Here is a 24000-nt window from a genome sequence, read left to right on the forward strand (position 1 = left end):
TTTTATTTTTTGTGGGCGTGTACCGTCAAATCAGATCTGACTGGTACAGGAGGAGATTGCCCCTCCTTCCCCGGCAGAGCATCTGGTGGATTCGAACCACGCACCTCTGGGATTGTAGTTGTAGCTTCTTGCCACTAGGCCACCAGAGCTCCCCTGGTCTGTAATTTTTCATTTTGAAAAAGGATAAAAGATACTCTTCATGACTTAATTACTAGAATATTGATGGTACCTTTTATTTGACATTCTTTAACTATTTATTGAAACACCTAGGATTTTAAAATTCATTGATGTTCATACAATAATTAATTTACCTTGCTTCATGTTGTGTTTCATATACAATCCCTCATATTGTTTTTCATACAATCATTCATATACACTGCATCCCATATAATGTTACCACTGACCTATGCCTATTACTAACACGATCCTTTCAAGTCCCCATTGAATCTTTCCCATTTTCTCTTCTCCCCAGCCCACCCACAGAACTCTGTTATCCTAGTGATTTCCACAGTTCCCCTTTTTCCGACCCTGTCCTCTTTTCCCCTTCTCCTTTTGGATTTATACACATCTTACTAATTAGTTATCTTTCTGTTTTTACAATTAATGATCTTACGTAGTATTTGTGTGAGCCTGAGTTCACTCAGCAGACCTCTCCTATGTTACATGATATTTTACAAAATTGCTTCTGCTTAGTGCTGCATAATAGTCTACTGTGTGACTCTACCACAGTTTTAGTTGTTTGTTGATGAGCATTTGAACTGTTTCCATATTCTTGGCTATTGTGAATAGCGCTGCTATGAATGTTGCTGTTGTTTTCTTGCCTTCGATTCAAGCACGACTCATAGTGATGACCCCATGAATAAAAGGCCTAAAGCCCCTCTACAACCATCGACATCTATCAAAGTTCATAGAGTTTCCAGAGACATGTTTTTTAGGAAGTGGATGTCACTCATGTTTCCAGCTATGAATATAGACATACATCTCTCTAGTTGTGTCTCAGTTCTCATTTGCTTGGAGTATGTTCCTTAGCAGTCCAGTAGCTGGGTCATAGGGGATTTCTGTTTTCAGCTTTTTGAGGAAATGCCAAACTGCCTTTTAGAGTAATTGTACCATTTTACATTCCCATCAGCAGTGTATGAAAGTTCCAACCTTGCTACATCCTCTCCAACATTTATTGCTTGATGTTCTGTTAAACTTTGCTGCTACTATTACTGGAATGAAATGGTATCTCATTGTTGTGATTTGCATCTCACTAATTGCCAGTGATTTTGATCATTTCTTCATGTGTCTTATGCTGTTTTCCTTTGTGAAAAGTCTTTTCATGTCTTTTACTCTTTTTGTTACTGGGTTATCAGCTTTTTCTTGTGGAAGCCCTGTAGTGTTCTATCAATTTTTGTTATGAGACCCTTGTCTGAAATGTCATTGCCAAATGTTTTTTACCCAGTTTGTAGGGTTTCTTTTCACCCTATTGGTAAGGTTCTGGGTTGACAGTACAACTCAACACCTTACCCACTAAACTACAGGTAGGATTTTTCTGTTGGTAAATTTTTGATGTACATAGGGGATTATAGAAAAGGCCTTTGACAAAACCCAAACAGCCTTTCCTGATTAGAACACTCTAGAAAATAGGAATAGAAGTTAATTTCTTCCACATAGTGAAAAGTAGATCTGCAAAATAAAAATCCAGTGCACACCCATTTTTATTGTTGCATTATTCACAATTAGCAAAGAGATGCAAACAACCCAACAAACAAGAGATGCTGTGGTGTAGTCACACAGTGGAATGCTATGCAGCATTAAAAAAACAAGGAACTCATGAAATATACAAAATGGATGACCCTGGAGGATATTATGCTGAGTGAAATATCTGTCACGAGGACAAATACTGCATAATGCCACTGTTATAAAACAGGACTGACATCGGGTTGGGGGAAAACTAAGAAAAGAGAGGATAAATAATGTTCACTGCATTAGAACAAATGAGGGAGAGCACTGCTTAAACAGAATATATGATGAGATGTTTGCATGATAGTAGTCCAGAGTAAGAGCTGGACTTGGGAGGGGGACTTGTATAACAGTGAAAGAATTTTATTTTATTTTTTTTCCAAAGAGAAAAGTGAACTGGTGAGGAAGAGTGGGCAGGGAGGAAAATGTGCAACAGTGAATGAATGGAAATCCATGTCCTCTATAAACTTACATTAAAAATCTAAAACAAAAACAACTCCAAACCAAAATCCAGCATCATTTGCAGTGGAGAAAGACTAAAGACATTTCACTCGCAAACAGGAACTAGACATGATACCCACTTTCAACACTCAGTTTATGCCAGAAAGTTTTGGCCAGCTGACTGGAAGATATCCCTGTTTGTTTCTGTCCCCAAGAAAGATGATCCAAAAGAATGTGGAAATTATTGAACAATATTATTAGTATTATATGCAGGCAAAATACTACTTAAGATTATTAAAAAATGGCTAGAACAGGATACAGATAGGAAATTTCCAGAAATCCAGGCAGTATTTTAGAAGAGGCATTGGCACGAGGGATAGCATTGTTAATGTCAGATGGATACTGGCTAAAAGTAAAGAATACCAGAAGAATGTCTATTTGTGCTTAATTGACTATGCAAAGGCATTGGACTTTATGGGTCATAACAAATTATGGGTGACATTGAGAAGATTGGGAATCCCAGAACCCTTAACTTTGCTTATGTGAAACCTATACTTAGAGCAAGGGAACACTGTATGCTTTAAAATCGTGAAGAGTGTGCATCAGGGTTGTATCCATACCTATTTAATCTGTATTTAGAGCAAATAATTCTAGAAGCCAGACTCTGAGGAAGAATGTGGCATCAGAATCAAAGGAAAACTCATAGGTAACCTTTGTTATGCAGATGATACAACCATACTGAAAGTGAGGAGGACTGGAGGCACTTGTGAAAAGATCATAGACTGTAGTTTTTGTTATGGAAAGCATCTCAACATCAAGAAAACAAAAGTCCTCACCAGAAGACTGGCAACATTATGATAGATGTAGAAATAATTGAAGCTGTCAACAGTTTTATCTTGGAATCAGCAATCAACACATATGGTGTCAGCACTCAGGAAGTCAGGAGACATATATTGTATTGGTCAAGTCCACTATCAAGAGAGCTGTCCACAGAGCTGAAGTAGAATGATGTCAGTTTGAAGACTAAGGTGTGCCTAATTCAGGCCTTGATCTTCTCAATCTCTGGCTGGCTATGCCTCAGAGAGCTGGACGGTGAAAAAAGATGACAGAAGAATTGATGCTTTTGGATTATGGTACTAGAGAATAGTACTGAATATACCATGGACTGCCAAGAGAATGGATATGTCTTGGAGAGGATGCAGCCAGCGTACTACTTGGCTGAAGAAGTGGTGAAGCTTTGTCTTTTATACTTTGGACAGGTAGCTTCTTGAGAGAGGGAAATCATGCTTGGAGAAATAGGGGGTCAGCGAAGGAAAGAAAGACCCAATAAGATGGATTGACATGATTTCAGCAATGGGCTTGATGAGGATGGCACAAAATAGGGCAAGGTTCAAGTTGGCTGTTAATAAGGTAGTTGTGAGTTGTACTCAACTTGATGGCACCTAACAACATTCAGTATTGTTTTGGAAGGGCAATACAACAAGCAAAGGAAATAAGAAGCATCCAGATTGGCAGAGAGGTGGTAAAACTGCCACTCTGTGCAGATAATATGATAAAATATAATATGATATACAAATAAACCACCAAAAACTAAACAGAAAATACTGTTGGACTTTTGATCAGTTTAGCAAAGTGTCAAGATCAGTGTACAAGTGTCAGTGGGATTTCTATACAACAGCAGAGAAAACACGGTAAAGGAAACTAAGAAGGCAGTACCATTTATAGTAGCCAACCACAAGACGTAATACTAGGGGAGTAAATCTAACTAGAAACTGCAAGGACCTTTGTAAAGAAAACTATAAAACACTATAACAAGAAACAATAAGACATCGAACTATGTGGAAAAAGTATTCATGGATAGGAACACTGAACATAGTAAAAATGCTACCAAAGCAATTTACATGTTCAGCACAATCCCAATACAGAAACCAAACTAATTTATCAGAGAAAAGACAGTTGGAAAGTTTATTTGGAAAGGAAAAGAGACCCTGAAAAAAGCAAAGTTCTTATGAAGAATAAAAATTAAATGGGCATAGAACTCCCTGATCTCAAAACCTACTACACAGCCACTGTAACCAAAACAGCATGGTATTGTAACAATTTGCACTTGCCATAGTTAAAGAAGTCTAACCTCTTCTGGTATTCTCAGCAAGACAAGCCGTTATATAGACTTAAACAGCCTTTAAAAAACAAAATGAAACAGTGTGGTATTGGTACAGTAACAGACACATAAACCATTGGAATTAAATCGCAAACCCAGAACGCCCAAGATTTGTTAAGCCACCTTGAAGAATAAGGATATATTCCTTATTTTTCTATTTATGGTCTGGTAGGGATGACATAATAAACAGAATTATTAGATACTGACAAAAACAAAGGAATAAGAAAATGGAGAAAGACAAGCATGTTCTATTTTAGCTATAAAGTCAAAGAAGGTATTAAAGAAGAGGTAGCATAAGAAAAAGACATACATAAAAATTAGAATGTTAGATATGTGACTGAGGGAAGAATCTTTTAGACAATTAAAAGTGCAAAAATCCTGAGGTGGTAATATGTTTGATAATTTTGGAGAGCCACAAGCAGACTAATGCGCATTGTGGGGAAACTGATAAGGGGTGTGAAATCCAAGAGATGATTGAGCATCAAAAGCTTATATATGATCGATCTTAAGGATTAATTACAGACTTTGTAGTTAAACACATTGCCGTTGCCGCAAATGACGGCAAAAAAAAAAATGTGTTTCTAAGCACAGTCATCAGTTTAAGTGTACGGCAGTGTGTTAAATATAATGGGAAGCTATTGGGTGATTTTGAACAATGTTCTTTTCCTCCCTTTTTTTTAAAAAGATCACTGGCTTTTCTATAAGGACTAGTGTGTGGAGTAGGAGGTGGTGTCAAATTCTAGTGGGATGTAAAAGTAGATAGAGCAATTGGAGACATTTTGTGGTAGACAAAGTGACCTACAGTAGCTTTAACAAATATGGAAAGACGTGGGTATGAGTAATAATACATCCCCAGAATATTTGAGAACTAGAACCTTCTGTTTTTGCTGACACTTAATAACGAAAGATAAGGTATCAGGAAATAGCTTGAGCAATTGGATGAATGGTATGGGACTAATTACAAAGGAGGGAAACATTGGGAAAGAGGCAGCCAAATAAAATTTGGAGATTAAATTCAGAGGAATAGTTTAGATATTAAATGCTTTTAATTTTTTTTCTTTACTTGATAGTGTGTCAGTATTAAAACTATGGAACTGGTCTCAGTAAAAATGCAAGTTTTAAATATTTAACATAAGCTCTAATTGTTAAATGCTGTTGTGTTGGTTCCACCTCATATAGTGGTCCTATGTACAACAGTGAACTGCAGCCATCTCTCATTGTAAGTCACTTTTCTTTGCTGACCACCTACGTTAGCAAGTAGGCTATCCCTCCAGGAACTAATCTCACCTGATAGTATGGCCAAAATAATGTGAGATGTAATTTTGCCATTCTCCCTTCTAAAGAGCATTCTAGCCATTACTTCCTGCAGGACAGATTTATTTTGACTTCTAGTAGTCCACAGGATATTCAGTGGGAAAAAACATGAAGATAAAAGTACCTTACTCTAAGACATTAGTTCTTTAGTCTTCCTTATTTATTGTCCAGGTTTTGCATGTGTTTGAGGAAATTGAAAATACATGAATAGAACCAAATGTACTTTAGTACCTAAATTAGGTCTTTTTCAGCAGGTTTGCCCAATGCAGTACATTGAATTTTTTTAATATTAATTTTAATGAAAGTTTAGAGAGATTTAGGATTTCCAGTCATTTATTGTTGCTCTTTTCTCCCTGCCCACCCCCAGAACATTGAATTTTTGACAACTACATCTGTGGGCACTGATTATAGACCCATGTACAGTAAATTCTTAACAGTGTCATTCTTTTCTAATTTATTATGCTTCTCAGATTGTTGATGAACTGTCCTGCAATCCTTCTACCTTGCTCTTCTTCATGTCTAGTTTCTCAGATTATTTGCTTAGTATATATACTGAATTTTGTTGTTAAATGCCTTCAAGTTAGAACTAACTTATAGGTGATCCTCCAGGAGATTTTCCCAAGGATATAGATTTCATAAGAGGAGATTGCCCATTGTTTTCTTTCAGAGCAGCTGGTGAGCCCAAACCACCTGGCTTTGCGTTGGCAGCACAACTCCTTATCATGAGGCCACCATGACTCCTTACATATTGAATATGTATGGTGAAAAGATACATCCCTTGTTTGGGAAATGATGCTCATCTTTCCTGATTTTAATTAAACCATGTAGTCAGTATCTCCATGGTCTTTTCAAACAGCTACTATTTTATCTATGTACAGATTCCCTGTGTGCACAATTAAGTATTCTGGAATCCCTTTTCTTATTGTTATCCATCATTTGTTAATGATTCACACAGTTGAATGCTCTTGCATAATTAATAAAACACAGGTAAACATCTTTCTGCTATTTGCTTTTAGCCAAGATCTATCAGACATTAGCAGTGATTTCCCCTATTCTCGAGTCTCTTCTGAATCTGACTAGAATTTATGGCAGTTCTGACAATGTACTGTGGCAGAAGCTTTTTCTTTTTGCTTTTTGAGATTTTGGCTTTGAAATTTGGGTTTTTTTCACCACATTAGCATCAGCAAAACTTTACTTTTAGGGAAGCTCTGGTGGCCTTAGTGGCAAGGACCTGCAACTACAATCCCAGAGGCACACGGTTCGAATCCACCAGATGCTCTGCCGGGGAAGGAGGGACAGTTTCCTCCTGTACCAGTCAGATCTGATTTGACGGTACACTCACACAAAAATAATAAAAAATTTAAAAAAAACCAAAAAACCAAAAAAAAACTTTACTTTTGTGTGATATTAAGGATACTGTTTGAGAATTTCTGCACTCTTGAATCACATTTCTTTGGAAGCAGTACAGATTTGGGTTTCTTCCAGTTGATTAGCTAAGTAGCTGTCTCCCACATTTTTTAGCATGCATAAGTAAATTGCTTTTACCTTTACAACCATTTGTTGAAACATTGCAGTTGCTATGCTGTCAGTTCCTGAAACCTTTTATTTTTCATCAGTGCAGCTTGGACTTTTTCCTTCAGTGACACTGACTTTAGTCATATATTACCTCTTAAAAATGTTGAACATTTACATTGAGGAACGTTACATTTTAACAGCTCCATTATAATTTGTTGATATGTATATTAAATATTTAATTAACTTTTAACATTTTATTGTGCTTTAGGTGAAAGTGTACAGAAGGGACTTCTTTGACTCTTGAGTTTCAAATTAGGAGATTGTCAAAGGAAAGTAATCTCAGGGGTTCTTCCACAATTACTTTTTTCTTCATTTTTATGTTAATTTTTTTCTGCATTTTTTTACCCATGTGGACTAAGACCTTTTGCTGTAGTCCTCCTATTCAGCAAGGTGGTATAGCCAGGCACCTTCTAGTTCTCCTTGTTTCAGGTTAGAGGAAACTCTGATTTATATAGGCCATTAATCCTTTAACAGTTAACTTTCTTAAATCTTCTGTTTCCTTTATTCTCCTTTCCTCCAAGTGGAAATAGACAAATAGTTACTTCTTACATGCTGTTTGCAAACTTTTTAAAAGATATGCCATGTGCTACTGAGCATACCAAGTTTATCTTTATAACCTTCGTTCTACCACTTGACATAGGTATTCCTGAGACATTTATAATAACCTGCTATCCAACAGTGAGGGGCTCTGATGGTTAGGCTGCTCCATGGGAGATACATGGTACGGTCAACTACCATAAATAGTTCAGCCTTGAAAACCCCATGGGACATTTAAGTGAACACTTGAGAGTGATAACATCAGCAGTGATTTTTTTTTTCTCTCTCTCTCATTTTCATTGCCATTTAATTGGAACTGATTTATAACTGACCTTTCAGCGGGTTTTCAGAGGCTGTACACATCCTCTGATGTACAAATCACATGAGGTGGGTAAAGAGGAGATTGCCAATTTTCTCATGTGGAGCAGCTGGTGGATTTCAGTTGCTTACCTTTGGGTTGGCAATGTAACTTCTTACCACTAGCATGCACTTATTAAGAATTGTTCTGTTGTGGTGGTGGTTGTTGTGTGTGTTGAGCCAGAACTGACCCATTAGCTGACCCTCCAGCAAGTTTTCAGAGGCAGAATATCACATGGTGGCGATTGCCTATCCTTCTCCGGCCGCAGAGCAGCTGATGGATTTGAACTACCTGCCCTTGTGATTGCAGTATAGCTTTTTAACACTAGGCCAGTAGAACTCCCTACTAATGATTGTTATTGAGGACCGTCGAGTTGGAACTGACCCATAGCTGACCCTCCAGTAGGTTTTCAAAGACATTTTAATCACATGAGAGGAGATTATCCATGTTTCTCCCCCGGAGCAGCTGGCAGATGTGAACCACATTCCTTCGGATTGCAAGAGCTCTTAACACTAAGCTTTCTTAACACTAGCCACCAGTGCTCCCTTATTATTTGTTTTTGTTGTTGTTATGATGTGATGTTGAGTCGCCTGCCCTGTCCTGAGCCAATCTCACTGACTCCAACACATCTACCACCATTGTCCTGGTTACTGTACTAATGATTAGATATACCAAAAATATTATAAACCAGATACTATAACTGAGTGTAATTCATTATAACTCTGATGGACCGTAAGTAAATGACTGTGAGTCCAGCTTTATTTTCTTCATGTGTATAACTAAGTGTTCTAGTATCATTGAAAAACTTACTTTCCATTGAATTATCAGTGATACCTTTGTGAAAAATCAATTGAGCATAAATTTGAGGGTTCATTTTGAACTGACTCTCAGTTTGATCCTTTTCTTGAGATGGCACCTAAACATTATTACACGTATTTTTTAATCTGTTGTCTTAACCAGGCTTCAGCTTAGATTTTATTTTTCATTCTTTGTACCTATTACAGCACGCACATGCGCGCACGCACACAAATACAAATGTGTGTGTGTATGTGTATCTATATATGTGTTGGTTTTGACCTGCAAGATCTTGAGTAGGGATGAATATAGGCAAAAATGGTGAAACTCCATCACGCATACATTGGACATGTTGTTAGGAGGCATTAGTCTTTGGAAAGCACACCATGCTTGGAAAGGTGGAGATTCAATGAAAGACCCTTAGAGATAGATTGTCGCAGTGACTTTAAGATGGGCTTGAGTATATCAGAGATGATGAGGATGGCACAGAACAGAGCACGGTCATAATCGACTCAACAGCATCTAGCAACAACATACTGCCAATTTAGTTCATAGTTTATACCCACTAACCCATTGCTAATTAATTGATTCTAACTCATACTGACTCTGTTGGGTCTGTGGTGCTTTAACTCTTTATAGGAGACTGACTACCCTTTTTTTCTCCTGAGGAGTGACGTGGATTTGAAGTGCTGACCTTTTAATTAACGCTATAACATGTGACACACTATGTCATCCAAGCTTCCTTTTACTTATCTTTGGGGAGGAGAGAGGAGGCTATGTGTGTGTTGTATGTAAGGGGGTTTTTTTTAGTATTTTTATCCATATACATTGTGTTTCATGATATAGTGTTTTACACAGTCTTTCATTTACATTTTATTCATGTATATTGTGGAGATTATTTTTCCCCCTTCAAATCATCCTACTAATAACTGTTGTTGTTGTTGTATTTTTATTGTTGTTGTTGCTATAATGTGCTATTGAGTCACCTGGGACTCTTAGCGACCATATGTACAATGGGTCTGAATTCTGCTTTAATCCTGAGCCAGTCTCACTATCTCTGACATACCTACCTCAGTTATCCCAGTTACTGTGTCAGTCCGTCTCATCCAGAGGTCTTCCTTTCCTGCACTGACCCTCTACCCTTCCAAGCATGTCTTCTCCAGAGACCAGTCCTCTTGGCCTCATGCCCAAAGTTTGTGAGACGGAATTTCAAAATCCTTGCCTCCAAGGAACAGCCTGGTTTGCCCTGTCTAGGATAAACCTGTTTGCCCTCTTAGCAGTCCATGGTATGTTCCACAACTCAAAGGCATAAATTCTTCTGTCATCTTTGTCCAGCTCTCATGCATATAAAGAATTTGTGAAGTTCATGACCTGAATTAGGTGTACCTTAGTCTCTAGACTGAAGTCTTTGCTCTTTAGCACTCTTGAAAGTTCTTTTCCCCCAGCAGCCTTCCCCAGAGCACTTCATCTTTTGATTTCTTAGTTGCTGGTACCAAGAGTATTGATTGTGGAGTCAAGCAAATGAAAATTGTTAACAACCTCAGTCTCTTCTCCATTTATCATCATCCTGCCAGTTAGCCCAGTGAGAATTTATGTCTTGATATTGAGCTTCAGCCCATACTGAAAACTGCAGTCCTTGACTTTCTGCAGTGAATGCTTCAGGTCCTTCTCAGTTTTGGCAAGCAAGGTTGTGTCATCGGCATAACATAGATTGTTGATGAATCTTCCTCTAAGTCAGGTATCAACAGTCATAAAAATGTGTAAACCAGCTCCTTCATGCCTCATGCCCTAATAACCCACTTTTAGATAGTCAATTTTTTATTTGCTCATCCCTATTAAACCAGTGCTCAAAGGAGGGAAAAAGCATGTAGCTTTTGCTGAAGAATCCTGTGTTCAACTTGGAAACTTTGAGCATCTGCATCCACAAGTAAAATCCAGTCCATCAGGTTACAGCGGTTGCTCTAGCTCACAGCATGGATCATCTTCTCTAAATATGGTTGGTTTCTGATGACCTCATCCCCAGCCATCCATGGTTAGATTCAAATGGGCATCAGCTGCAAGTTAAGGAGCCCACACTTCTCCCTGCGTTTCAGATCTGTTAGTCTCCTTACTCAGCCCTAGCCCCCACATAAGGCCAAGTCAGCAAGTCAGTGGTCCTAATAACTAATGACTCCCTTCTCCTCTATCCAGCAATCCTTCCCTGCTCATCCACACATCTGTACATGCTAGGTGGGCAGGAGAGATCTTTTTTTAACAGAAAAAAACCCCATTTTTGTTCACCATTCATAATATTGAATTTCTATATATTTGATTAATTCATAGAGTGTATCACCTTTTGTGCCTTACTTAGCATAATGTTTACAGTGTTCATCCGTAATGTAGCATATATCAGAACTTCTTTTCCGTTTGTGGCTGCATAATAATTCATTTTGTTTATCCATCTGTTGGTAGACATTTCTGTTGTTCTTGCCTTTTGACTACTGTGAAAAATGTTTCGGTAAACCCTGTCCTACATACAGGTTTCTATTTAAGGTTTTGCCTTGCCATCATTTGAGTATGCCTATAATAAATCTAGTATTGGGAGTGCATGGAATAATTCTATATTCAATTCCACTTCACCTCTCCCTTTTTTAAATCTTCAGGAAAATGCTGCCTTTTGGCTCCCTATTCCTATTTTTCATCTTGTATGTAGTCTTGTCTGTTGTTAGTCTGAAAGCTGAACTTTGAGATTTTTTGTTCCAGGTTTGAAGGTGATGAAGGGCTATAGGGTTCTACCAGTCTCTATTAGACAAAAAAACCTGGCCGTTTATAGGGTTTTTTTTGTTTCATTCCACATCATCTCTTACTCTACCTAGTATCTTCTACTGTGATCTCTTTTAGTATAGTCAGTCTAACTGGTCTCCAGGTAATGAAAGTTAAGTTTCATGAGACCCTTTAATCCTTTGGACTGACTAATTGTTTCAGTACATCTTTGTTTGCCCCATTATTCTTTGTTCTGTGCAGGAGAGACCAATTACTGCTCACTAGCTTTTTTAACACCTAGTCAGTACTCATCACAGTAGTTTGTAGGATATTGTCTTTGTGAACTGTATTGTGCCATTTGACCTTGATGTCTCCTAGTACTGTGATCCTAAGGCTTCTATTTTTGAGAAACCACCAGACTGCTTTCTGGAATGACTTTTCCATTTTATTCACAACCTTGTCAACACTTACTGTTTACCATTTTTTTTTTAAATGATTGCAGTTCTAATAGGGGTGAGGTGCTATCTCATAAACAGAGTGGAGTAATTGTCAGACAGGTATCACTAATGTCACACACAAGCAAAATCATGCTGAAGACTATCCAAAAGAGACTGAACAGTACATTGACAGAGAACTATCAGAAATAAAAGCTAGGATTGGAAGAGGCCATGACACTAGAGACAATATATATTAAAGCTAATGTCAGATGGATCTTGGCTGAAAGCAGAGAGTACCAAAGGAATGTCTGTGTTTAATTGACTGTACAAATGCGATTTGACTGTGTGGGTCACAACGAATTGTGGCTAACCTTGAGAAGAATAAAAATCTCATAACACTTGATTGTCCTTATGCAAAACCACAAAGCAATCCTCAGAACAGAGCAAGGAAGCACTGCATTGTTCAAAATCAGGAAGAGAGTGCTTCAGGGATGCATCTTTTCTCTGTATCTTTTCAATCTTTATATGGAACATACTATCCAGGAGACTGGACTTTATGAGGAATGTGAATAGCAGCAGGACTGAAGGAAGATTCAACAAAAGATTGTATTATGCAGATAATACAGTCTTGCTTACCGAAACTGAGCAGAAACTGAAGCATTTGCTGCAGAAGATCAAGGACTGCAGCAGTCTTGAATATGGATTGAAGCTCAACTTCAAGAAAACAGTGATTCTCATTACTGGGCCAATTGGCAGTACCATGATAGATGGAAAAGAGATTGAGATTGTTAATGATTTCAGCCTGCTTGGTTCCATAATCAACACTCTTGGCACCACTAGTTAGGAAACTTAATGAATTGCATTGGGAAAATTGGCTGTTGGGAAGCTCTTCAGAGTGCTGAAGAGCAATGATGTCAGCAGTCTAGAGGCTAAGAGGCACACCATGGTCTTCACAGTTACTTGAAATATATGTATCAGTCACTGGATCAGTGACTAAGGATAACAGAAGAAGAGTCGATGCCTTTGAATTGTGGTACTACTGGAGAAGAGTATTGAACAATTGAACATAACACGGACTTTAAAAAGAACAGACAGGGGGAGCTCTGGTGGCCTAGTGGCAAGAAGGTACAACTACAATCCCAGAGGTGCGTGGTTCGAATCCACCAGATGCTCTGCCGGGGAAGGAGGGGCAATCTCCTCCTGTACCAGTCAGATCTGATTTGACGGTACACGCACACAAAAAATAAAAAAAATTAAAAAAAAAAAACAAAACAGACAGATCTGTCCTGGAGAAGGTGAAACCAGATTACTCTTTGAAGGCAAGGATTTTAAAGCTCCATCTCACATACTTTGAGCATGTTGCTAGGATGGACCAGTCCTTGGAGAAATATATCATGCATGGAAGGGTAGAGGGACAGTGCAGGGAAGGAGACCCTGGTTAAGATAGATTGACACACAGTAGCTGGAGTAATGGGACTAAGTGTGTTGGAGACAGATTAGCTCAGGACAGGGCAGATTTCAGAGCTATTGTGCATAAAGTCACTATGAATCACAGATAGCTCAGTGGCATATAACAATAACATTAATGGCTAGTGAAGGAGTTCTGGTGATTGCTGCCAATTTTACTCTTGGAAAAAAGTTGAGCAATTCTAATCCACTGGCTGCTCCTTGAGAGAAAGTTAGGCAGCGGGTTTGGTTTTTTGTGTTTTGTTTTTTGATTTGTTTGGGGTTTCTACCCCCCACCTCCAATGGCTAGTGATCTGGAGTATCTTTTCATGTACTTGTGGTTGTTTGAGTATTTGAATATCTGCTTTAGGTCTTTTCTGTTTTGATTTGTTGTTTGTCTTGTTGTTTTTACTGCTAGTTTTGTGTGTGTATTCACACACATATTTTTTATTTTTAACCTTTAGTACATACATAGTTCCTGAATGTTTATCCAGTCTGACATTTGTCTTTCATATGGTTGATAAAGTTGTTTGACGTATAAAAATATTTATATGAAGTCTCTCAAGTTGTCTATTTGTCTTTTGTAGCTAAAGCTTTTGTTACTGTATATTACAACCTATTGTGAAACACTGGGTCCCTTCCCTTTTCTTTTTCGTCTAAGCATTTAATGGTTTTAGTTGTCACACTTAGGCTCTGCATCTATTTTTAATTGATTTGTGTGTATGGTATTGAAAGACAAGGTTGTATGAAATGATTTCTGGACTTTCAATTCTATTCCATTGCTTTGTGTATCTATTATACCAGTACTAGACTGTAAAAATGGTAGCACAGCATCAGATTTCCTCTTCTAACTTTATAAGAGGGAGTAGAAAAAACCAAGAACATCACTATCAGCCCAAGTATAATGATTTTTATGATTTTCAGACATACCTCTTCCTCTCTCTAACCTAACCTTTTACCAGTTCTTATACCAGCTGTCTTTCCCGCAACAATTTGCTTCTCTCCTGCGTTCAATAATTTATTGTACAGATCATGCCTACAGTTAGGAGGTTTATTAGAGTTGTTAACTCAGGATAAGAATCAAAAAGTTACAACTCAGGATCAGGATTAGGAAGCATGTAGTCTCCTTCATCAGTTCAAGACACCTTTTCAGTCACTTTCAGCCAGTGGGATTCCTCTTAGCTCCCTCTCAGGACAAATCTCATCTCTGTCCTTTTCCTAGCCTCCTTTCTGTTTTTACAACTACAGAGCTCTTTTTGCTGATAAGTAAGTACCCAGAGCCAGCCACACAGTTCTGCTAGCAGACCCACTGTGTGAAAGTAAGGTGCTCCTCCCTCTAACTCAGTGAGGGTTCTCTGGTGGCTTAGTGGCAAGAAGCTGCACTGCAATCACGAAGGCAGGCGGTTCGAATCTACCAGATGCTCCACTGGAGAAGGCAGGGCAGTCACCTCCTGTGCCAGTCAGATCTAATTCATCAGTACCCAACAAGGAGGAGAAAACAAAAACAACAAAAAAAAATTTAAAAATTTAAAAAAAAAAAATCAAACAAATGAAACAACAAAGCTCTGGCTCAGTGAATCAACATGCTTACTATTCCTTGCTTGGTAGGCCAGAAACCTACTATATCATCTCATGCAGTCTTCTGCTGTTTATTTGCAATGGAATTCTGTCATGTTTGCCATTTTTGGTGTCATAGCTCTTTCTGTCCCTTGGGTTTAAGAAGTTCTCAGTACAAGAACCCTAGATCCAAAAAATGTGGTGTTTGAGTAGTGAAGTTCCTACTTTTATCTTAGGCTTTTGGCTCCCTTTAAGCCTAGCAGGATAGCAAAACTGGCAGTTGTTTTGTTACAGTTTTATATACTTTATTTGCATGACCTCACCCCTCACTGGGATTCTGTGCATCTTATATGCGTTATCAGCAAGGCTGTCCTATCCTCTTGGGGGAATCACCACTCCCTATTTGCATAGTTGTGCTCATTCTTTATATGTAAGTAACAGAGACAGTGGCTAGGAGGACCCTGTTAAGTGATTCACTACACCTCATAGGCTAACTTAATTACTATAATAGTTTAGTTAAGGATAATCGTTCTTAAACAATGTATTTCAAGTTAAATTACATCTTGTTCTCTAAAGCCAGGCCACTATTAATTAGCAAAAGTAATAATGAATTAAAGTGGAATAATTTAATGTTACAATATACTCAGCAGTTTTAATGATAGAGCTAAAATGGGGACAGAAACAACACACTATTACTATAGTAGTTTCTTAGTCACTCAACATTTAAGAACAGTATTTTGACAGTTGGCTACATAGGCAGGGTCATGCTATTTTACAGTCTATAAATCTAGTTTTATAAAATAACAGTTGATAACATAGCACATATGTGTGAGTAATTTAATCTGTTAATGTGTAACTTTTGTATTATAGAGATATAACAACCCACTATTTTCACAAAATTCAATTTTAATCATGGCACCCAAGCTTTTGAATCAGACGCTTTACCATAGTGTTTGTAATTAAGGAATACAATTTACAGCTTACTCCAATACAAGCACAGTGGGAGAGAAATGCTATTCTTTATAAATGAGTTATAGCTAATAAATTGCTGTATTTTAAAAGAAGGCTTAAAATGACTTTTATTATTTGTCTCCTTGGCTATAATTTTTTTTTTCTCGTGAGAGCTCATTTTATGTATAACTTAATATAGTTGTCTGCATGAGCAAACACTTAATCATCATGATAACTGAAGTTCCCTAGGTATATTATCTTAAAATTTTATTTCTTTGTATTGGCAGTAGCAATTCTTACTTTTGATCTTGTTTTTATAGTTATAGATGTGAGTATGCCATGCTCACAGGATATACTTCGAATGCTCCTTTCTCTTCAACCAGTTCTTCAGGATGCTATTCAGAAAAAAAGAACAGTAAGGCCTTGGGGGGTTCAAGGTCCTCTCACTTGGCAACAGTTTCATAAAATGGCTGGCCGAGGCTCTTACGGTAAGAGAGTTAATAATAGTAATGATTTTGTATCAGTCCTTATGTTTCTGTGCCCAATAAGAATTTCTTCATAGATTTTCCCTAAACATTTTTGTGACTTATACTTGACTGAATGCCAGTATCTATCTTTACATATTGGTCTCCCGGTAAGATTGTATATTAAGAAAAGGTTCTGCTGCATAATTTTTTTTTAAAGGCTAAAAAAGTATTTCGTTGTAAAGTTTGAGAATAGTGAGGGATAATACTAATGATACAAAGTCCTGGAAATAGAGAAAGGATTTAAAGTAAAGATAAAACTTTGTGAAAAGAATAGCAAATGAATTGTGTGGCACACAGTGGATTTATGGTCAACTTGGTCAACTGCGATGAAGTCCCTGGTTTGCACAAAAGGTTACTGTACTCAAGAGCTAATTGGAAGATTGGAAGTTCGAGTCTATCCAGAGCACATTGGAAAAAAGGCCTCTCTGGTCTGCTCCTGAAAAATCAACCACTAAATCAGTTAAGTGTGTAGTTCTACTATGACAAATACTGGGTCACAAGGAATCAAAATTTATATACTGGCAGCTGGTATTAGGAGTGATTGAAAGAACAATCAGAGTACTTAATATTTATTTCAAATTACCCCTAAAAGATTGAGTTTAATTAAACTTTTAAAAATATGTTTGGAGGAGTTCTTAACAGTTAAGTGAGACTTCTTTATATGGTACAGAATGTATTAAGCACAGCAGCAGTACATTTAAAAATTAAATTAACAATTAAATGAGACTTTTTTTTGGATGATGATTATTCACAGAGGTAATATACTTAAAAAAATAAGATTGCTTTCTTTCCTTTATGGATATACTTCAAATTTCTTGTTGGTTTTTTTTCCTTCTTCTCTTTCACACCCACACGTACACTCACACCTGTCCCTTAATTAACATTTAGTGAAAAATACAGGTTACAATAATAGTTAGATTGTTTTACATTTTCACTTGAAACTTTTATAGTGTTTTTGAAACCAAAATAGTAGTGGACTGCACATTCATCTATTAATGAAAAAAAAATATTAGATACACTGTCCTGCATTTCACTGAATTTAGCTATCATTTTAATCAATGCATAAAGAGCATTTTTTTATTTCTTTAAAATTTATTTCTTATATAATTGTGTTTCACACTGTCCTTCCTTCACATTGTGTGAATACAATCATTCCCATCAGTTATGTTTTATAAAAATAATCACCACTGAACTATTTCCACCATTAGCCTAAAAGTTATAAAACATTTTTAAATAAAATGGTTGCTGTATGCCCTCCTTTTCATATATGATAGTTTATCTTAACAGTCTCCTGTTTTTAGATACTATTTCTCAGTAATACAAATATCCTTAGGTTAAAGCATAAGTATTTGTGGAATTTTTAATATTGCCTGATGACTCTCTACATATCAGTTTAAATTTTGACCACTACAGTTTCTCAAACCCCTGTCACTGAGTGCTAAGTACATGAATGAATATGGTTTTCTTTATTGTTTGGTGGGAGAATGCATAGGCTATGATGCCAGATTTCCTAGGCTCAAAGTCTAGTTCTGCCACTATAATACTGTGCAAGTTACTCAACTTACCTGTTTCCATTTCCTCATCTCTTAAATAAAGTTCATAATTAGATCTACTTTATATGGGTTTTCTAAAGAATAATGAGTTAAGAACTTTGACTATATAGGACATAGCACAAAATAAATACAATTGTTTGCTGTTACTACTACTTTTATTTTGACTTATGAGTTGGAGCATCTTTTTATGTATAAGATACACATTATTTCTTGTAAAGTCAGTATATGTCCTTTATCTAATTTTAAAATTAGGTTATTGATAATTTTTTAGGGATTTATAGGTCCCATTTATGTGTTTTAAAAAAACCCCTTTTGTTAGTGCATTGTAAATTTTTTCTAATTTCTTTATATTATGAGCTTTATAATATTTAAATTTATATAGTCAACTTATTTATTTATTTTTGTTATGATGAAAAATAATTATTAACGCTTGAGACTTAAGTAAAAAGACTATACATCCTGCTATTAATTATTTTCTTACATCTTTTTTATATAGGAACTGATGAATCCCCAGAACCACTGCCAATCCCCACATTTCTGTTGGGTTATGATTATGAGTTTCTGGTGCTTTCTCCATTTGCTCTTCCTTATTGGGAGAGACTTATGCTGGAACCCTATGGATCTCAAAGAGATATAGCCTATGTTGTACTGTGTCCTGAAAATGAAGCCTTGTTAAATGGAGCCAAAAGCTTTTTCAGAGATCTTACTGCAATATATGAGGTAGGCTTTCTTAAAAATGAGTGATAATTTTAAAACTGCCATATGATTTGTATTTATGCTTGGTCTTTTTGGTCACTTGCTATGCATCTGAGAGCTGGACAATTAATAAGAATAACAGAATTGATGACTTTGAGCTGTTGTGTTGGAGAAGAGTACTGAATATCCATCCCATGAACTGCCCAAAGAATCCATCCTGTGCATTGTCAAAAGAGCAATATGTCCTAGAGAAAATGCAGCTAGAGTGCCGCTTGGAGGCAAAGATAATAAAACTTCATCTCTCATACTTTGGGCATGTTTCTAGGAGAGGGTATTAATTGGAGAGGATCCTCATGCTTGGAAAGATGGAAGGTCAGCAAGAGAGGAAAACTCTCAACCAATGATTGCTGCAATAGGTTCAAGTGTGTCAGAAAGTGTGAGGATAGCACAGGATAGAACAGAGTTTCAAAACAAGGGAAAGCATTGTTACATACCTAGGGGAAAAAATATCATTTATAAAAATTTAGTCCTGGTTCTTTATGACATTAGACCTCAGTTGCCTCATAAGAGATTCTTAGCTAATCTTTTGAATTGGGATTCTTCAGTTGGATACATCCTTGCGTTCTCAGTTCGAAGTTAGAAGTGCTGTGAAAGATAAAATTCATCTTACCCATCTTTTCGCATAAATGCTAGAGGATCCAATCTTTAATTTATTTTATAGTCTGAATTTTCAATCTGCATTAGTTTAGCTTCTTAGTAATTTTCCACTTAATTACAAAGTATGTGTAATATGTGTTATCTGAATTAACAATTCCCTAAGAATGGCTTAGAGAAAATGTAACCAGGATGCTCCTTATTGATGCTCCTGAAGGATGGTGAAACGTCATCTCCCTTGATTTGAACATGTTAAGAGGTGCAGGTTCTTGGAAAAAGACAACATTCTTTTGTTGTTGTTGTTGGTTTTAATTTTTTCAGTCTTTTTTAAAATTAATTTAATGAAAATTTAGAGACTTTGTGTGTGTGTGTGTGTGTGTGTGTGCGCGCGCGCGCGCGCGTACCGTCAAATCAGATCTGACTGGTACAGGAGGATATTGTGCGTCCTTCTCTGGCAGAGCATCTGGTGGATTCGAACCGTGTTCCTCTGGGATTGCAGTGCAGCTTCTTGCCACTAGGCCACCAGAGCTCCTCTACAGAGACTTTGAATTTCCATTCATTCATTGTTATACTTTTCTCCCTGCCCACTATGCAGTATTTGTCCCTTTGTGACTGCGATATTTCACTCAGCATAATGTCCTCCAGGGTCACCCATTTTGAATAATCTTGCATGAGTTTCTTGTTTTTCAATGCAGCATAGTATTCCATTGTGTGAATATACCACAGCTTCTCTATCCATTCGTTTGTTGATGGGCACTTGGGTTGTTTCCAGCTCCTTGCTATCATGAACAAAGCCGCAGTAAACATGGGTATGTGTATATCTGCTTGGGTGGGAGTTATGGCCTCTTTGGGGTATATTCCCAGTAGTGGAATTACTGGGTCAAATGGTATCTCTATTTGCAACTTTTTGAGAAAACACCACACTGCCTTCCGTAGTGGTTGCACCATTTTACACTTCCACCAGCAGTGAATAAGGGTTCCAGTTTCTCCACAACCTCGCCAGCATTTTTTGCTTTCTGTTCTGTTAAATGTTGCTATTCTGTCTGGGATGAGATGATATAGTTGTTTTGATTTGCACCTCTCTTAGAGCTAGGGATTTGGAACATTTCTTCATGTGCTTATTGGCCATCTGAATGTTTTCTATGGTGAAGTGTCCATATTCTGTGCCCATTTTTCAATTGGATTGTTTACCTTTATCTTGTGGTGTTCAAGTATTTTATAAATTCTAGATGTAAGTTCCTTATCTGACATATCATTACCAAGTACTTTTTCCCAGTCTGTGGCTTCCCTTTTACCCTGTTGGAGAAGTTTTTGGATGTTCGTAGGGAAGACAACAGTCTCGTGGAGGGTAAGCATAAGCGAGTAATACTCTCATCAAAATAGATTGACACATCCTCCTGTGCCAGTCAGATCCAATTTGACAGTGCAAAACAAACAAACAAAAAAAACCAAAAAACTGACCACCAAACCCAAAATAGATTGGGCTCGAGTGTATTATATCTTGAAGATGGCACAGGTTAGGGCATCAACACTTAACAACAAGATGTTGCATAAAAGAATAGTCCTGCAAAATGCTTCCAGAAAGAATTCTGTAGTTAATATACAATCTGTCTTTAAGTTTATTTATTATTTTAGAAATCACTGGTGTTTTTTTTTTTTTTTTATTTTTTTTTTTTTATTTTTATGTGAGTGTACCGTCAAATCAGATCTGACTGGTACAGGAGGAGATTGTCCCTCCTTCCCCGGCAGAGCATCTGGTGGATTCGAACCGTTGGCCTCTGGGATTGTAGTTGCAGCTCCTTGCCACTAGAAATCACTATTTATATAAGATTATTAAACATTTTGTGAGGAAACCTCCTGTGTAGATTTGCTTAATCTCTTGTTGCAATTTTTTTCTTTTTTTTTTTTTTTTACATTGAGCTTCTTGGAGCAAATATCAGTGGTTCACAGAACATACGTTTGGGAACATTGACAGATACAACTGACCATCCTTAACTGTTTCCCAGTTTTTTTCCTAGTGGATATATATTGGTTTAGATGTACAGCTAACATTAGTCTGTAAAGCAGTTGTTCAAACAAAACAAGAGGATACTACATGGCTTAAAATCAGGAAAGATCTGTGTCAGGGTTATATATCTTCTAAGCATTTAATCCAAGAGACTAGATTTCATGAAAAAGAAATTTAGTGTCAAAATTAGAGTAAGACTTCTCAATAGCCTCCTACGTACCAGTAACATAAACTGGCAAAGCCTATAGCCTTCAGTATGGATTATATCTCAGTTTAAAGAAAACAAAAATATTTACAATTTGACAAATACAGATCATAATAAATGGATAAAGATAGAAGTTGTTTAGGAATTATCATTTCATCTATAATCAACACCCAGTGGAAAGTAGCAGTCATTCCTGAAATCAAACAAAGTTACATTGGGCAAAGCTTCTGTCAAAGACCTCTTTAAAATACTAGAGTAAGAATGTTCTTTTAAAGTGTACGGTGCACCTGTCCAAAGTCATGGTAATTTCATATATACATACTCACATGAAAGTTGGACAGTGAATACAAAAAACTGAAGAATTGATGCCTTTGAATTGTGCTTTTGGCAAAGAGTATAGAATATACCTTAGATTGCCAAAAGAACAAACAGATCAGTCTGGAGTGTAGCCATTTTGCTCTTTCACAAGGATGACAAGGATGGAGAGACTTGGTTTCACAGATTTGGGGCATGTTATCAGGAGGGAGCAGTGTCAGAGAAAGACATCTAAAGTAGAGAGTCTTCAAACAAAAATGGATGACTATCAGTGAGATGAATTGACTTAGTGATTTCTACAGTGGACTTAAAGCACAGCAGAGTTTGTGAAAATTACTCAAGATTTGGCTAGAGTTTCTTCTCTTATATATAAAGTCATTATGAATTGAAGTGGACTTGACACTTTAATATGCTGTTCATTTTAAAATGATTATCGTTTTATGCCCACTTATTTCTGTGTCTCCACTTGATTGTCATTTTGCCATACTGTGGTGGCTTTTGTATTGTTGTTAGGTGGAAACTATGCCATTGATATTTCAAATGCTAGAAGGGTTACACATAGTAGACAGGTTTCCACTGAACTTCCAAACTGAGACTGAAGCAGGAGGATGGCCATCTGCTTTCAAAAGAATGTGCCCTCAAAAACTGTGTGTATAGCAGCAGCAAGACATTGTCTGAGATAGTTCCAGAAGATAAGCCCCTCCCTCAGGTTGGAAGGCACTGGGGGGGGGGGGAATTGCCTTCTCATCTTAGCCCAGTAAGAATAGCAAAATGTAGCAGAACAGCAGACAACAGATGCTGACAAGGTTGTGGAGAAACTGGAACACTTATTCATTGTTGGTCGGAGTATAAAATGGTGCAACCGCTATGGAAGACTGTATGACGCTTTCTCAAAAAAGGGGGGGAGGGGTTTGTGCGGGGAGAAGGGTGCAACAATGAATGAATGGAATCCCAAAATCTCTGTAGGTGTTCATTGAAATGAAAAATAAACAACCTAAATTTAAAAAAAAAAAGTTGCAAATAGAGATACCATTGGACCCAGCAGTTCTACTACTGGGAATTTACCCTAAAGAAACCATAAATGCCACCCAAGCAAATATATACACACTCATGTTTATTGCGGCTTTGTTCGCAATAGCAAAGAGCTGGAAAGAACCCAAGTGCCCATCGACAAACAAATGGATAGAGAAGCTGTGGTATATTCACACAATGGAATACTATGCAGTATTGAAATACAAAGAACTCATTAAGTATTATGCAAAATGGCTGACCCTGGAGGACATTATGCTGAGTGAAATAATCTCAGTCACAAAAGGACAAATATTGCATAAAATGGGGCTGGCATCAGGGTTGAGGGAAGTCAGAAAAAGAGGGGAGGAATGATGTATATTGCATTGAAACAGATGAGGGAGAGAACTGTTTAAAAGGAATATATGAATGGGTACTCTTGTCATTACAGAAGTCCAGAGTGAAGGCTGAATAGTGGAGTGGATTTGAGGGAGAAGGATTGCTTAACAGTGAAAGAGTTTTTCTCTCCTTTCAAGGAGAAGAATGAATTGGGGGGATGGGTAGGGAGAAAAGTGCAACAATGAATGACTGGAAACCCTAAGTCTCTGTAAACTTTGATTAAAATGAATTTAAATTTTTTAAAAATTAAAAACCATCTGAAAATGGAGTAAACAATAATGACTAAAGACCAGACAAGTTGTGGGAGGACATCATACATGATGAAAGCAAGAGGTCATTGAAAAGAAAAAAAGACCAATATTTCTGCTCTACAAGTTTACTTAGACAAAATTATCCTTATTAGAATATTATTAAAATAATTTTGAGTGTTTGGGTTTATTTTTAGAAGAAAATGCACAAATCATACTGGTTTTTTATTTGATCAAATAGACATTTTGTTTTATAGTAGCATTATTTGAGTATTTTATTTTCATTAGAAATATTTTAATTTTTAAGGGGAGTTCTGGTGGCCTAGTGGCAAGGAGCTGCAACTACAA

The 24000-nt window shown here is 37.0% G+C and overlaps 1 protein-coding gene across 1 annotated transcript in view; it reads left to right on the forward strand.

Annotated features, from left to right (window-relative positions):
- Nucleotides 1–24000, forward strand: part of MED13 (mediator complex subunit 13) — a 158701-nt gene that overhangs the window by 68503 nt on the left and 66198 nt on the right. The window contains exons 16-17 of the mRNA XM_006899467.1: nucleotides 16360–16527; nucleotides 18616–18839. Coding sequence (XP_006899529.1) covers nucleotides 16360–16527; nucleotides 18616–18839 — 392 coding nt within the window. The remainder of the gene's footprint in view (nucleotides 1–16359; nucleotides 16528–18615; nucleotides 18840–24000) is intronic.

Source organism: Elephantulus edwardii, unplaced genomic scaffold (genome assembly GCF_000299155.1).
Source record: "Elephantulus edwardii isolate Elephantulus edwardi_28Jun2011 unplaced genomic scaffold, EleEdw1.0 scaffold00257, whole genome shotgun sequence".
Classification (NCBI taxonomy): Eukaryota; Metazoa; Chordata; class Mammalia; order Macroscelidea; family Macroscelididae; genus Elephantulus; species Elephantulus edwardii.